General features: G+C 40.2%; 1 protein-coding gene across 1 annotated transcript; it reads right to left on the bottom strand.

Moving 5' to 3' along the window:
• Positions 1 to 6,291: 6,291 nt before the first annotated feature.
• LOC307069725 (toll-like receptor 13) lies at positions 6,292 to 8,500 on the bottom strand (the record flags this gene model as incomplete). Its single annotated transcript, XM_079728060.1, is given in 5 exon segments — positions 6,292 to 6,834; positions 6,838 to 7,293; positions 7,297 to 7,786; positions 7,788 to 7,958; positions 8,199 to 8,500. Coding segments are annotated over 5 exon segments (1,962 nt in total).
• Positions 8,501 to 12,222: the final 3,722 nt, after the last annotated feature.

Raw genomic sequence — 12,222 nt, 5'->3', positions numbered from 1 at the left:
AGGAAGATCAGGCACACAGAACAGGAGAAGACCATGTGAAGAGGCAGGCAGAGATTCGAGTGATGCAGCCACAAGATCAGGAACAGCGGCCAGCAACCAACAGAAGCTGGAAAAGGCAAAGAACAGATTCTCCCCTAGAGCTTCTAGAGGGATCATGGCCTCGCCCACACCTTGATTTTGGACTTCTGGCCTCCAGAACTATGAGAGAATAAATTTCTGTTGTCACCATCTTTGTAGTAATTTGTTACAGTAGTCACCAGAAACGAATACAGTGCATCACCACGTTCTCTCCGTTAACACTAAGGCTGTACTTTACGACAAGACTATGGGAGGAAGAGATATTGTGGTTTATTAAATAACCACCAGGTGGCAGTACTGTGCAGGGGCTAGCAAGGAAACCGGTTCTGCTACTTCACGTTCTCTCTGGTCCCCTTTCCTTTCATCACTGCAACTCACTGATGCCAATCTTCTTTCTAACCCTAAAAAGCTGCTGGCTTGGGCCTTGGGAATCCACAGGTACTTTAGATTATAGAGATTAGGTTGGGCATGTCAGGGGATGGTAAGCAATGAAATGAGATCTGTCTTTTAGTACTCTACAAAGCTTGAAGTACCGTCAAAGCTGAGCTGTATCCTTTGAGGAAAACAACCCAGGTCTCCCTTTAGGGATGACCTTTAGCAAATGGTGAAGTGGACAAAGCTGGTGGCCTCTATGTTTCTAGCTACTCCTTTTCAGTAAGCCCATCCTCAGACACCCAATGCTCTTTCTGCCCCAGGTCCTTCCGTCATGAGGAAGGTGAATTTCTTAGCTAACATCTATGGGCCAGGCATCCTCCTAAGACCATCTGTACATTATTTCACTTAGACTTTAACACAGCCTAGAGAAAGCTTTTGTAATTATCCTGATTTTACAGAGTGGAAAACTGGGGTCTAGAGTGGTCAAGTAACAGGGTTACAGTTCTTAAGTGGTTGAGTCACGCCTCAAACCTTGGTCATCTGATATTAATTGCCATATCTTAGTTCAACTCGGCTTCTGGCCATCTTTCTCTAATTTAACATTTACTGTCTGTATCACTCATTTGACTAGCATTTTAATTATCTGTTACACAAATATATGTTATCTCCTAATTAGATCGCAAACTCCATTAAGCCAGGGACTACACCTTAAGCTGTTTGCAGCCACATATCACCTGTGGCAGTGAGCCTAAAAGTTTTAGCTTTTCACTAGATGCTTAACATTTCTCATCTTGGGAAACAGTTCCCCCAGTTAGAACCCCTGTCTGTGTCACTTTATTTAATGATTTTCAATTTAGAAAGATTCCATTGAGAACTTTATTTGGAAACTACAAAATTGTTAGGACTGGACTTAGAGCCACCATAATCCACAATAGCTTTATCTCAGTTCCTCCTAAATGTTTTAGGATGCAATAGGCCACCTATAACAGGCTTAAATTCCTCCTAGAGGTACAGTATAATAAAATCAAAGATGATTGTAGTAAGTGACATTATTGGGTCAATGTCACCTTCTTAATCTGCAGAAAAACCTTTACAGCAGTCAGTGTCCAGATATATCTACAAACCTGTTTTTATAGTTCCCAAGTTAATAGATCCTCCATTCTCATTTTTGCATTGTATATCTGCATTTTCTTAGGCTAATTCTAACTCAAGTTGTTACCTGTTTTAAATGAACACATATGTAGCTTCCAGAGCCACTTCTTTTCACTTCAACAATTAGAATGAATGTTATTTTAGACATAATAATTAAATCTACCCAATGATGAAGATTCTTTCTGGGATTCTGTGAACCCTTCTATATTTTCATGCTTAGAAATATATCCTCACTATATTATCTTTTATCTCAAAACTCTTATGTCAATTTTGCACTCATTTAGTTGGATTTCACTGTACCTATATATTATTCTTGCAGTTTTTTTCCCAGCTTTATTGATATATAACTGACATAATATTGTGTAAGTTTAAGGTGTACAAGGTGTTGATTTGATACATTTATATATTGCAAAATGATTACCACCAAAGTATTCTTTGATTTTTTAATGGTCTTAGGCAAGAGCAATACAATATTGACCTACCTTCATATTTACTGGTAGAATGATTAGGGTGCATTAGTTTAATGGGCTACCCATCACAAAGTTATCAAGTGAGATCACAGGTATGAAAGTGCTTTGGAAATGGTAATTAACAACACACCTGTAAAATTATAGTATTGTTACTGTTATTCTTTTGAGAAATATTACAAGAAGAGAAATCCAAAGAATATTTAATGATTACATTTCGATCACTGTGTAACCTAAGAGGAGTTAATATTTGAAGACAGGAGAACCTTCCCAGAGCTTTCTCAATGTAAATAATTGCTTAACCCAGTGCCTTTCAAGCTATAATGTGTATAAGAATCCTCTGGAGATCTTGTTAACATGCAGATTCTGGTTCAGTTAACATGCAGACTCTGGGCTGGGCCTGAGAGTCTGCATTTCTGACAAGCTCCCAGGTGATGCTCATGCTTCTGATCTCTGGACCACACTGTGTGTGCCAAGGAATAATTTTGGCTCTGCCTCTTAAGCTCAATCACTAATCCTATTATTAAGGGCAAATGTGTGGTTGCAAGGAAACATATATTCAATAGGTGGAGACATTATCCCTTTCTCATAAATACAGAGCTGGCACTGAAACTCTGGTTTGGAAGATGAGCTTAAAAATCATCCAGGTAGGGCTCCCCTGGTGGCACAGTGGTTGAGAGTCCGCCTGCCGATGCAGGGGACACGGGTTCGTGCCCCGGTCCGGGAGGATCCCACATGCTGTGGAGCGGCTGGGCCCGTGGGCCATGGCCGCTGAGCCTGCACGTCCAGAGCCTGTGCTCCGCGGCGGGAGAGGCCACAACAGTGAGAGGCCCGCGTACCGCAAAAAAAAAAAAGAAAATAATCATCCAGGTAAGGGCTTCCCTGGTGGCACAGTGGTTAAGAATCCACCTGCCAATGCAGGGGACATGAGTTCGAGCCCTGGTCCGGGAAGATCCCACATGCCACAGAGCGACTAAGCCTGTGCGCCACAACTACTGAAGCCTGTGCACCTAGAGCCCATGCTCCGCAACAAGAGAAGCTACCGCAATGAGAAGCCCGCTAGCCCCCGCTCGCTGCAACTAGAGAAAGCCCGCGGGCAGCAACGAAGACCCAACGCAGCCACAAATAAAATAAATTAATTAAACAAATTTTGAAAAATCATCCAGGTAGGCCCATATAAATAATTCTAAACAGAGAGATTTCTGTCCCCTTTTTCAGTATCTGTAGGGAAAAAAAAATCAGATCTTTCTAACAAATTAAGTTTGATATATTTTTAGCTTTACTGGCAGGAACATTTCTCTTTTTCTCATCTAAATTGTTTTCTGTTCCAATTTAAACCACTTGTTACTGCAGATTGATTGATGATAGAGAAATTAACTACATAATCATTTCCAAATATCTTTTTTATATAATTACAGCTCCAATGGCTTCATTTTAAAGTGCCTACAGTTTTAGTAATTTGGTCTAGGAAATGAATTTCCCTGTATCCCAGCTAAGTAAATATTTGATACATGTAAAAACATAATGCAAACCTTTGTATAATGGGTATGCCTTGAGTTAGTGCCCCAATCCCTTCCAAGACTAAAACAACAAGAATGACAATGGCACCATTTTATCTGTGGTGGTGTGATGGTATTTTTTTTTAATACAAAAGACAACTCAATTTCTTTTTTAATATGAACTCAAAGATTGGCGAGACAGTTTCGTTCAAGGAAATAATCATCCCTTTACTGGATTAAATATGTTCTGTGGGAAAATACCCACTGTTTTCCTATTTGGAGATTTAAGTTGTGAGGAGAAAATCCTATTCACCTGGCTGATAGTCACAAGCAGGACCAGCTTCATGGGCATGTGACCAGTGCAGTCACACAGGGCTCCACACTCAGAAGGTCCCTGTACTTGGTTTAGTGCTCTGCCATCACTGTCTTGAAATTCTGAATAACTTTTGGACAAGTGGCCCCGCATTTTCATTTTACATTAGGCCCTGCAATTATGTAGCTGGTACCAAGTACATGGGTGAACACTGCTGTTCATCTGGTTTCCTGGAATATGTGTATAAAATTTAGTCTCTGTTCCAGCATGATTGCCTTATTGTTTCGAAAATGAAACAAGTTCAAGTTATTAATTATCCACCTTTCCTTCCAAGAAGGACTACACACACATGCACCAATGTGTACTTTCCTACTAGGCTACAGCCATCACCCTCTTCATGGTATTGTGCCCGTCATATCACACACTGTAATTTCAAAGAATCCTATACAGCCATTGATTGGCATGCTGCCCAATGATCTTAGTCTGCTAGTCATTTTCACTTATTAATTTCATGGCAGAATAATGTATAGAGATGTTTTTGTTTTATTTTTCCTGCTGTAGAAGAATCAGGAAAAATAAGAGAAATATAGCTCCCCCCATCCAAAGGGAACATACTCCTATGCCTGTTGAAGTTGTCTGAAGACAGGAAGTTGTCTTCCTGTCTTAGTTTATTGAATCATGCCAGTGTGTGTGTGTGTGTGTGTGTGTGTGTGTGTGTGTGATGGGGGGAGAGCAGGGCACAGAATGGTGACTGAAGCACCCAGAGAGGTGAAGTTTATGTAAGACCAAGAAAAGAACAGAGGTCTTCTTGCCGTTTCCTTGAGTGGTGGGATCCAAGACCCATTTCATCTCCAGGGAGGTGAATGGCTATGTCCAATTTCAGCAAAAAATGCAGTGCCAATCATAGCCCAGAGGCAGCAGAGTCCTCAGACTCCAGGGATCCAGCTTGGACAATGGGCATACAAGTGATAATGTGGACCAAAGACTGGAGAAATTGCCCCCCATTATTTTCAGGATGCAAAGAAAAGAGCTGTTTTTCACTCCTGAGCACTTCTTTTCTACAAAAGCCCTCCACCAACTTTTTCTTTTTTTGCTTTATGCAAGAACATGAGGGGTTAGTGGGTGAGGGTGAGGAACCCATGATGACTAAGATAGAATTTTTTAACAACCTAGCAGAACAGGGCCTCAAAATCAGATATCATTTGATTTAAATAAAATTAAGTAATGTCTTATTTCTTGCATGTCCCATGAGGCAGTTGTAAACTTTTCCTGCAACAATGTAATATTTAACCCACAAACATCCAGCTGATGACTCACAATTTCCCACACAAATGCCCTTGGATTTTTCCCTAAAAGTTTAACAAAAGTCCTGTCCCAAACATGCCGACCTCTCTTCACACAGGAGAGTCATGTGTAGTACAGAGAGACCTGGCAAGGGCCCACTGAGGTAGACATTTGCCTACCTCAGCTGCTAAAGATTCTGCCCATCAGGGTCTTTCTTCCTCAACAAACTCCTCCCAGAGTCTTAGGGATAAAGGGCAAAGACCAAGTCCTCATGGAGAGACAATCAGAAAAGGGCAGTGTTGGTACCCTACTAATCCCACTATAGGCTGATCTCCTCTATATCCTTATGGCCCCTCTTTCTCCAGGAATTTATAGCACTTTTCCTGTAAGAAATTCCTTCCTACAGGAATCTGTAGCACTTTTGCCTACTACCAGAACCATGGCCCCTATGCTGGGTGTTGCTCCCTACAGATATTGCCTGCTACGGGACACTGGTCTGTGTCTGGTGCTTGAAGCATGAAGCCATTGGGGCTACAACCCTATGAATAGCTGCCAGAAACTGCTCTATGAAGTGTTTTTTATCACAGCTAGGTGATAGTTCCTGCAGTCATCATTGCACTGCTAGATCATCAAGGCTGCTTCCCATTGAGTAAATCAATGGATCCAAACTAGGACTCTCCTAATGCTTGGGCTCTGACTTAAACAGAAGCTGGCCTTTGGAATTTCATGCCCTAAAGGTGAATACACCAGAATCCTAACTTTTTTTTTTGCTTTTATTAAACCCTGTGTGTGGTGTTTATGTTGTTATAGGTTCTTAGAAGGAGTATAGTTCAATCTATCTTGACAGGAACTGATTTGGATAAACTAGCTGAGCAATGTTCTCAAGCACATATGAGGGCCCTACTTTCCGGATATCTAATCCCCTAATAGCGGGATTACGTCCCCTAACACTGTTCCTGAAGCTTCCTCAGGCAGCTCCCTTCACTCTTCCAGTTGCCTGATGGACATTAACCAAATAATGGTCATGAGCAACCTTCTCCCTGCAGAGCAGGTACGTTCATTCACACTCTTAGTCGATACACACCTTGGGCAACATTGGATCTGAGGTCACAAAGACTTCTAGTCACTGGGCCACAATTAGCTGTGTGTTGTCTTTCTCCACAGATTTGTTGCCCAATGCATTTCTAATACGAGCCCAGAAGAGTGGCCTCTCTTGGGAACTGTCTGGCCAGGTGATAAATGTCTGCCTATTCACAAGTTTACTGAGTCGGTGGTAGCTGGATAACTTATAGTTTAGGATCTCTTCCAGGAAGATCAAGATGATGACATCCTCATGCTCATAGAACATCTTGATGCTGGCCAGCTCTACTTCAAGCTGGCACCATTCACTGTGCAGGTAGTGGTTACTGACCACACACAAAGTTTTACGGCTGGTGTTGATGGCATTCTGGATGTTCTCAAAGATGTCTATGCCTGGATCAAAGTCCCAGTGGTGAAGACAGAGCTTAAAAGTGGGCTGTCCACCTTCTTCTAGGTCTGGAACAGGCTCTTCATATATCCACTGCTCATCAGTGGCAGTGAAAGAGACAAAGGCATCATAGATGAACTCCTTCTCCGTCCTATGCCACTTGGCCAGGTACCAGGCTTGAAATATGTAGAGCCCATATCATAGATACGGAGTCATCTTGGCAATGAACCAAGAGGAGACCATGGTTGTGAGGACCAGACTGAAGGAGCAGAAGAAGCAAACTTTTTCTAGGTCAAAATTACACATAGAAACATCAAAATCTATCAACAAACTCTGGATATTTGGCTGCTGACAAGTATAGTTCCAGAGGTAGGGGATATGGACATTTGCTGTGTTTATTGACCAATTCTTGAACCATGCATTGTCACAGCTGCACTGAAGTTTGTTCCCATAGAGATCAAAGTACTTCAGAGACTTCAGACTCTCCAGATGACTTTGATTAATGACTCTTACGTTGTTGAATCTTAAAGAGAAGACCTGAAAGCTTTCTAAGCCAGAGGACATGCCAGGAGTCAATGACTCTAAGCTGTTTTTTTCCAGGCGCAGCCTTTTCAGTCTTTTGAGTTTTTGGAATAAGGAAGTATTTAAACTGAGACTTCAGTCTCCAGATTTTGTTCCTGAGATATCCAACTTTGTGAGATTAATCAGGGAGTCAAACTGAAGGTGGTCTAGGAATACCATGGGATTTTTCCCTAGGAGTAGCTCCTGCAGGCCATTCAGCCCTTGGAAGAAGTTGGTTGGAACAACCTGAATTCCATGTATTTGTCCTTCTAGGTTGAGTTGTTTCAAAGACTTGAGGTTCATAAATGGAGGAAATGGCAAGGTCCTAGTGGTTTCATAACTAATTTTATTAAAACTGAGATTTAAAACTTCTAGATTTTCCAGGCCCAAGAAAAGGCCTGCTTGAAAACTTGACAAGATATTGTATGCCAATTCAAGTTTATAGAAGTAATTGAGGTCAGAAAATGCATTCTCCTCTATGTCTTTCAGGCAGTTCTGGGAGAGAATGAGAACTTGGAGCTTCTTCAGAAACTGAAATGTTCTGCGTTTCAGTGTCCGAATATTGTTGTATCCAAGGTCTAAACTCTCTAAATTTGGAAATTGAGTATTTGTCAATTTTTACTATCCAGCACCCAGCCAAGTTGAGCTCCTTCAATGAATACAGCCCATAGAAGGGCATATTATTGAGTTCTGTGATGGGATTTCTAGAGAGAAAGAGAGATTGTAGGTACCTCAAGGGTGAAAATGCAAAATCTGGAAATCTTTTTTTTTTTTTTTTTTTTTTTGCGGTACGCAGGCCTCTCACTGTTGTGGCCTCTCCCGTTGCGGAGCACAGGCTCCGGACGCACAGGCTCTGCGGCCATGGCTCACGGGCCTAGCCGCTCCGCAGCATGTGGGATCTTCCCAGACCGGGGCACGAACCCGTGTCCCCTGCATCGGCAGGCAGACTCTCAACCACTGCGCCACCAGGGAAGCCCCCAAAATCTGGAAATCTTTTAAACTTACTCTGGCTCAGGTCTAGGGCTCTCAAGTTCTGGAGGGCACTCCAGGTCCTGTCGCTGACAAAGGAAAGTTGACACGTGTTTAGATTCAGCCTTTGGAGGCTGGGCATAGCATCAAACTCACTGTCATTGAGGTGAACAAGATCATTGTTTTGGCTCAGGTCAAGGGACAAAAGCCTGGTACAGTCGGCAAGGCACTTTATGCCCCCTGCATTAATGGCATTTTTCCGAAAAACCAAAGCCTCTAATACAGGTAAATTTCGGAGGAGGCGACACCAAATATAGACATGGTATATCTTCATTTAGTCAAAACCTCCTTTATATTTTTAAAAAGTTTTAAAATATTCTCTGTAAAATTTTGTGTTTCTCTGTTAAGGTATGTCCTAGAAACTTTTATATTTTTATTATTGAGATATTGAGAAATATCTTATTTTTTCCTATTTAATTTTCTAGTTAAGTATAGCAAGGGGGCCATAAGTCTTTAAGTTTTTGTGTTCTTGTTGATCATAAGCATAGAAAGCTTTCTGAATTCATAACAAAATATGACTGTTTATTCTATTAGGTTTATCTGATAATGATTATGTTCTCTGTAGGTAATGGAAGTTATATATCTCTTTTTCAAATTCATACATTTCCTATGCATTTTTTATGTTGGTCTCATAATATTGGTCACAACCTCCCTATATTAAATCATAGTGATGATAGATTTTTTTTGTTAATGGGATGACATCTATAGATTTTCAATTAATTATTTTATTTGCTATAATTTTCAATATATATCAAGTCAGAAAATTTCCCTCATACTCCTAATTTTTTAAGGAAGAATATAGTTGAGTTTGACCAGAACACAAAGAGAGAGGGGGAAATAGAGCCATCAACTAAGGGAGAGAGTACAGGGGCAACAACTTTCTTGCACAGATGATAAACTGGCAGTAAGTACAGAAGTGTGAAAATATCAAGCACTTACTATGTGTCCAGCATTTTCATAGGCATGAATGACTCACTACAAAACTCAGCAAGATAAGTAGTCTTAACCCCGCTGTATACATGGGGAACTGGAAGCTCAGAGACACAAATATTATACAGCTAATATGAGGCAGATTAGCAGTTCAAAGAAAAGGCTATATCTTATTTATGTGGAAATTAGATGTAAGTTTACATACATTTTTAATAGCAGCTTAATTAAAGTATATTTTATATACCATAAACTGTATTCTTTTAAAGTGTATAATGAAGTGGTTTTTAATATAGTTGCAAATTTTTGCAATCATCACTATCCAATTCCAGAAAATTGTCTTCACCGCCACCCCCCTCAAAAAAGCCCTGCACACGTTAGCAATCACTCTCCATTCTTGCTTTTATATAGGCCCTGACAACCACTAATCTATTTTCTCTCTCTATGGATATGCTTATTCTGGACATTTCATATAAATAGAAACACACAATATGTGGCAAAAAAAAATGCAGAGGCTATATCATCTCAGAACCTCATGTTCTTTCCACTACCTTCTGTCGCCCCTTAATTCCGAAAGAGCAGCCCCCAAACATTTGTAACAATGATTACATCACAGGGATACTTGTAACAACTCTATCTCAGTGATCACTTTGAAGAATGCTAATTTGGTGTATAAATTCTAGAATATTCCACAAAAGGCGGTGTCCTAAGTTTATACTTACACTTTATATCCATATCAATGACAGAGAACATGAAAAAAACAATGATCTAATAATAGTTTCAATTCCAATTTTAAGTCAGCCCACTGGTATTAGGACTGAGATGAGTAGAGTTATTCAGTGCTAGGAGGCCAATGCTTTAAGGCATTTTAAGTTTGTTAGGCAACAGGAAGGAAATTGATCAAAGGATGAGAGATTTCATTGCAAAAGTAAATATAAGAAGAAGGAGAAGGGCAAAGAGGAGAAAGAGCAGAAGAGGAAGAAAAAGTAGTAGTATAAGTAAATATGTCTTGCATAAGTGTGGGGTGACTCAAGGAAACTGGGTTGAACAAGATGGCATTGCCAGATGAATGTGTTCTCTGCTCTCACAGATGACAAGGGTTACCAATATGACCACTAAAATCCATCCCTGTTTGTCACAGGAAATTTTAAATGAAGGAAAACTGTAAAGCTCCAAACATCCAAATTGCCCACCCTGACAAGGTACAGAAAGGGACAAGCTTTGTTGGTAAAGTTTCCATGGGGACAGGGCTAGTGGAGGAGGTTTCTTTTACCTGAAACTGCTGGTGTTACTGCAATCAAAGAAGCATTCAGAGCCAATACCAGAGCAGGGAGGTGGGGCCTATAAACCATAGAAGAAGAGAAGTATTTAAATGTAACCAAAATGAAGGGCTTCTAGAAGCAGTTGTGGAACTAGGTTCAGCATGCCAGGGAGATGAGAGCAGAGAGTAGACAGTCAAGAAAGTGAATAGGAAAGAATCTGTGCAAAGACCCAAACAGCACTGGTTTTTGCAGCTTGAGTTTAGGCCTGTCACACTGAACTTTTCAAAGTACTAGAACAGGGCAGAGAGCCAAACTCGTCTGGCTGTGGTATTCAAAATGAGGCAAGGATAGTGAAGAAATAAGAACTTTCTATAGTAGACTAAAGACACTTGCTCCCCAATGTTCATAGCAGCACCATGTACAATAGCCAGGACATGGAAGCAACCTAAATGCCCATAAAGAAATCAATGGGTAAAGAAGTTGTGATAATTACTCAGCCATAAAAAAGAACAAAATAGGGTTTCCCTGGTGGCGCAGTGGTTGGGAGTCCGCCTGACGGTGCAGGGGGCGCAGGTTCGTGACCCAGTCCGGGGGAATCCCGCATGCCAAAGAGTGGCTGAGCCCGTGGGCCATGGCCGCTGGGCCTGCGCATCCGCAGCCTGTGCTCCGCGGCCGGAGAGGCCACAGCAGTGAGAGGCCCGCATACGGCAAAAAAAAAAAGAAGAAAATAATGCCATTTGCAGCAACATGGATAGACCTACAGATTGTCATACTGAGAGAAGTAAGTCAGATACAGAAAGACAAATATCATACGATATCACTCATATGTGGAATCTAAGAAAAAGGGTACAAATGAACTTATTTACAGAAACAGACCTAGACATAGAAAACAGACATACGGTTACCAAAGGGGAAGGAGGGGGAGACATAAATTAGGAGCTTGGGATTAACAAATACACACTACTTTACATAAAATAGATAAACATCAAAGGCCCTACTGTGTAGCACAAGGAACTATATTCAACATCTCATAATATCTTATAATGGAAAGAAATCTAAATATATATATATATATATATATATATATATATATATATATATATATAAACTGAATCACTTTGCTGTATACCTGAAACTAAGACAACATTGTAATTCAACTATACGTCAATTAAAAAAGAAATTTCTACAGTAAACTAGATGTCTGTATACTATGTAACACAATTTTATGATATTGTCACTGTGCTGCCCTACTTAATTTCTATATTAGAAAAATATATCTATGCTGACCATATTTTATGAACCAAAAGTCAAGACATGCTAGTCTTACATTGGGTTAGAATATTTTTCATTGGAACTAGCTTTAAAATTTCAGGATGTATTTTTACCATATTTGTAAAGGTTAGTCTAAAACATAGCATTTAGCATTTGATTAAAAATGATATTTGTAATCATTTTAATTTTTTAAAAAAATTGGCATCAGGCTTTCAGTTTAGAACGTAAACACTTATTTCGAAAACTTTTAAAAGCAAATAAGGTTTGATCTACATCACTTCAACATAGACCATCTTTTCCCAAAATATTATATGCCATGCACTGCCTAGATAGCAAATTCTTTACTGAAAAAAGTTAAAAAAATTTTTTTCCAATAGGTGGTACAAGCAGATATATAAAATTCAAACAGCACAAAATGATGCACAGTAAAAATGTTAGTCTCCTCACCCCAATTCCTCAGCCCTCCTCCTTTGTTATCAGCTTCTCCTGTGTCCTTCCAGACAGAAAATCTCTAAAATGTCTGTAAGGAGAGGCT

This window comes from Hyperoodon ampullatus, assembly GCF_949752795.1.
Source record: "Hyperoodon ampullatus genome assembly, chromosome: X".
In the NCBI taxonomy this organism is placed as follows: Eukaryota; Metazoa; Chordata; class Mammalia; order Artiodactyla; family Ziphiidae; genus Hyperoodon; species Hyperoodon ampullatus.
The sequence above is the reverse complement of the archived record's forward strand: the minus strand, read 5'-3'. Positions and strand labels throughout refer to the sequence as shown.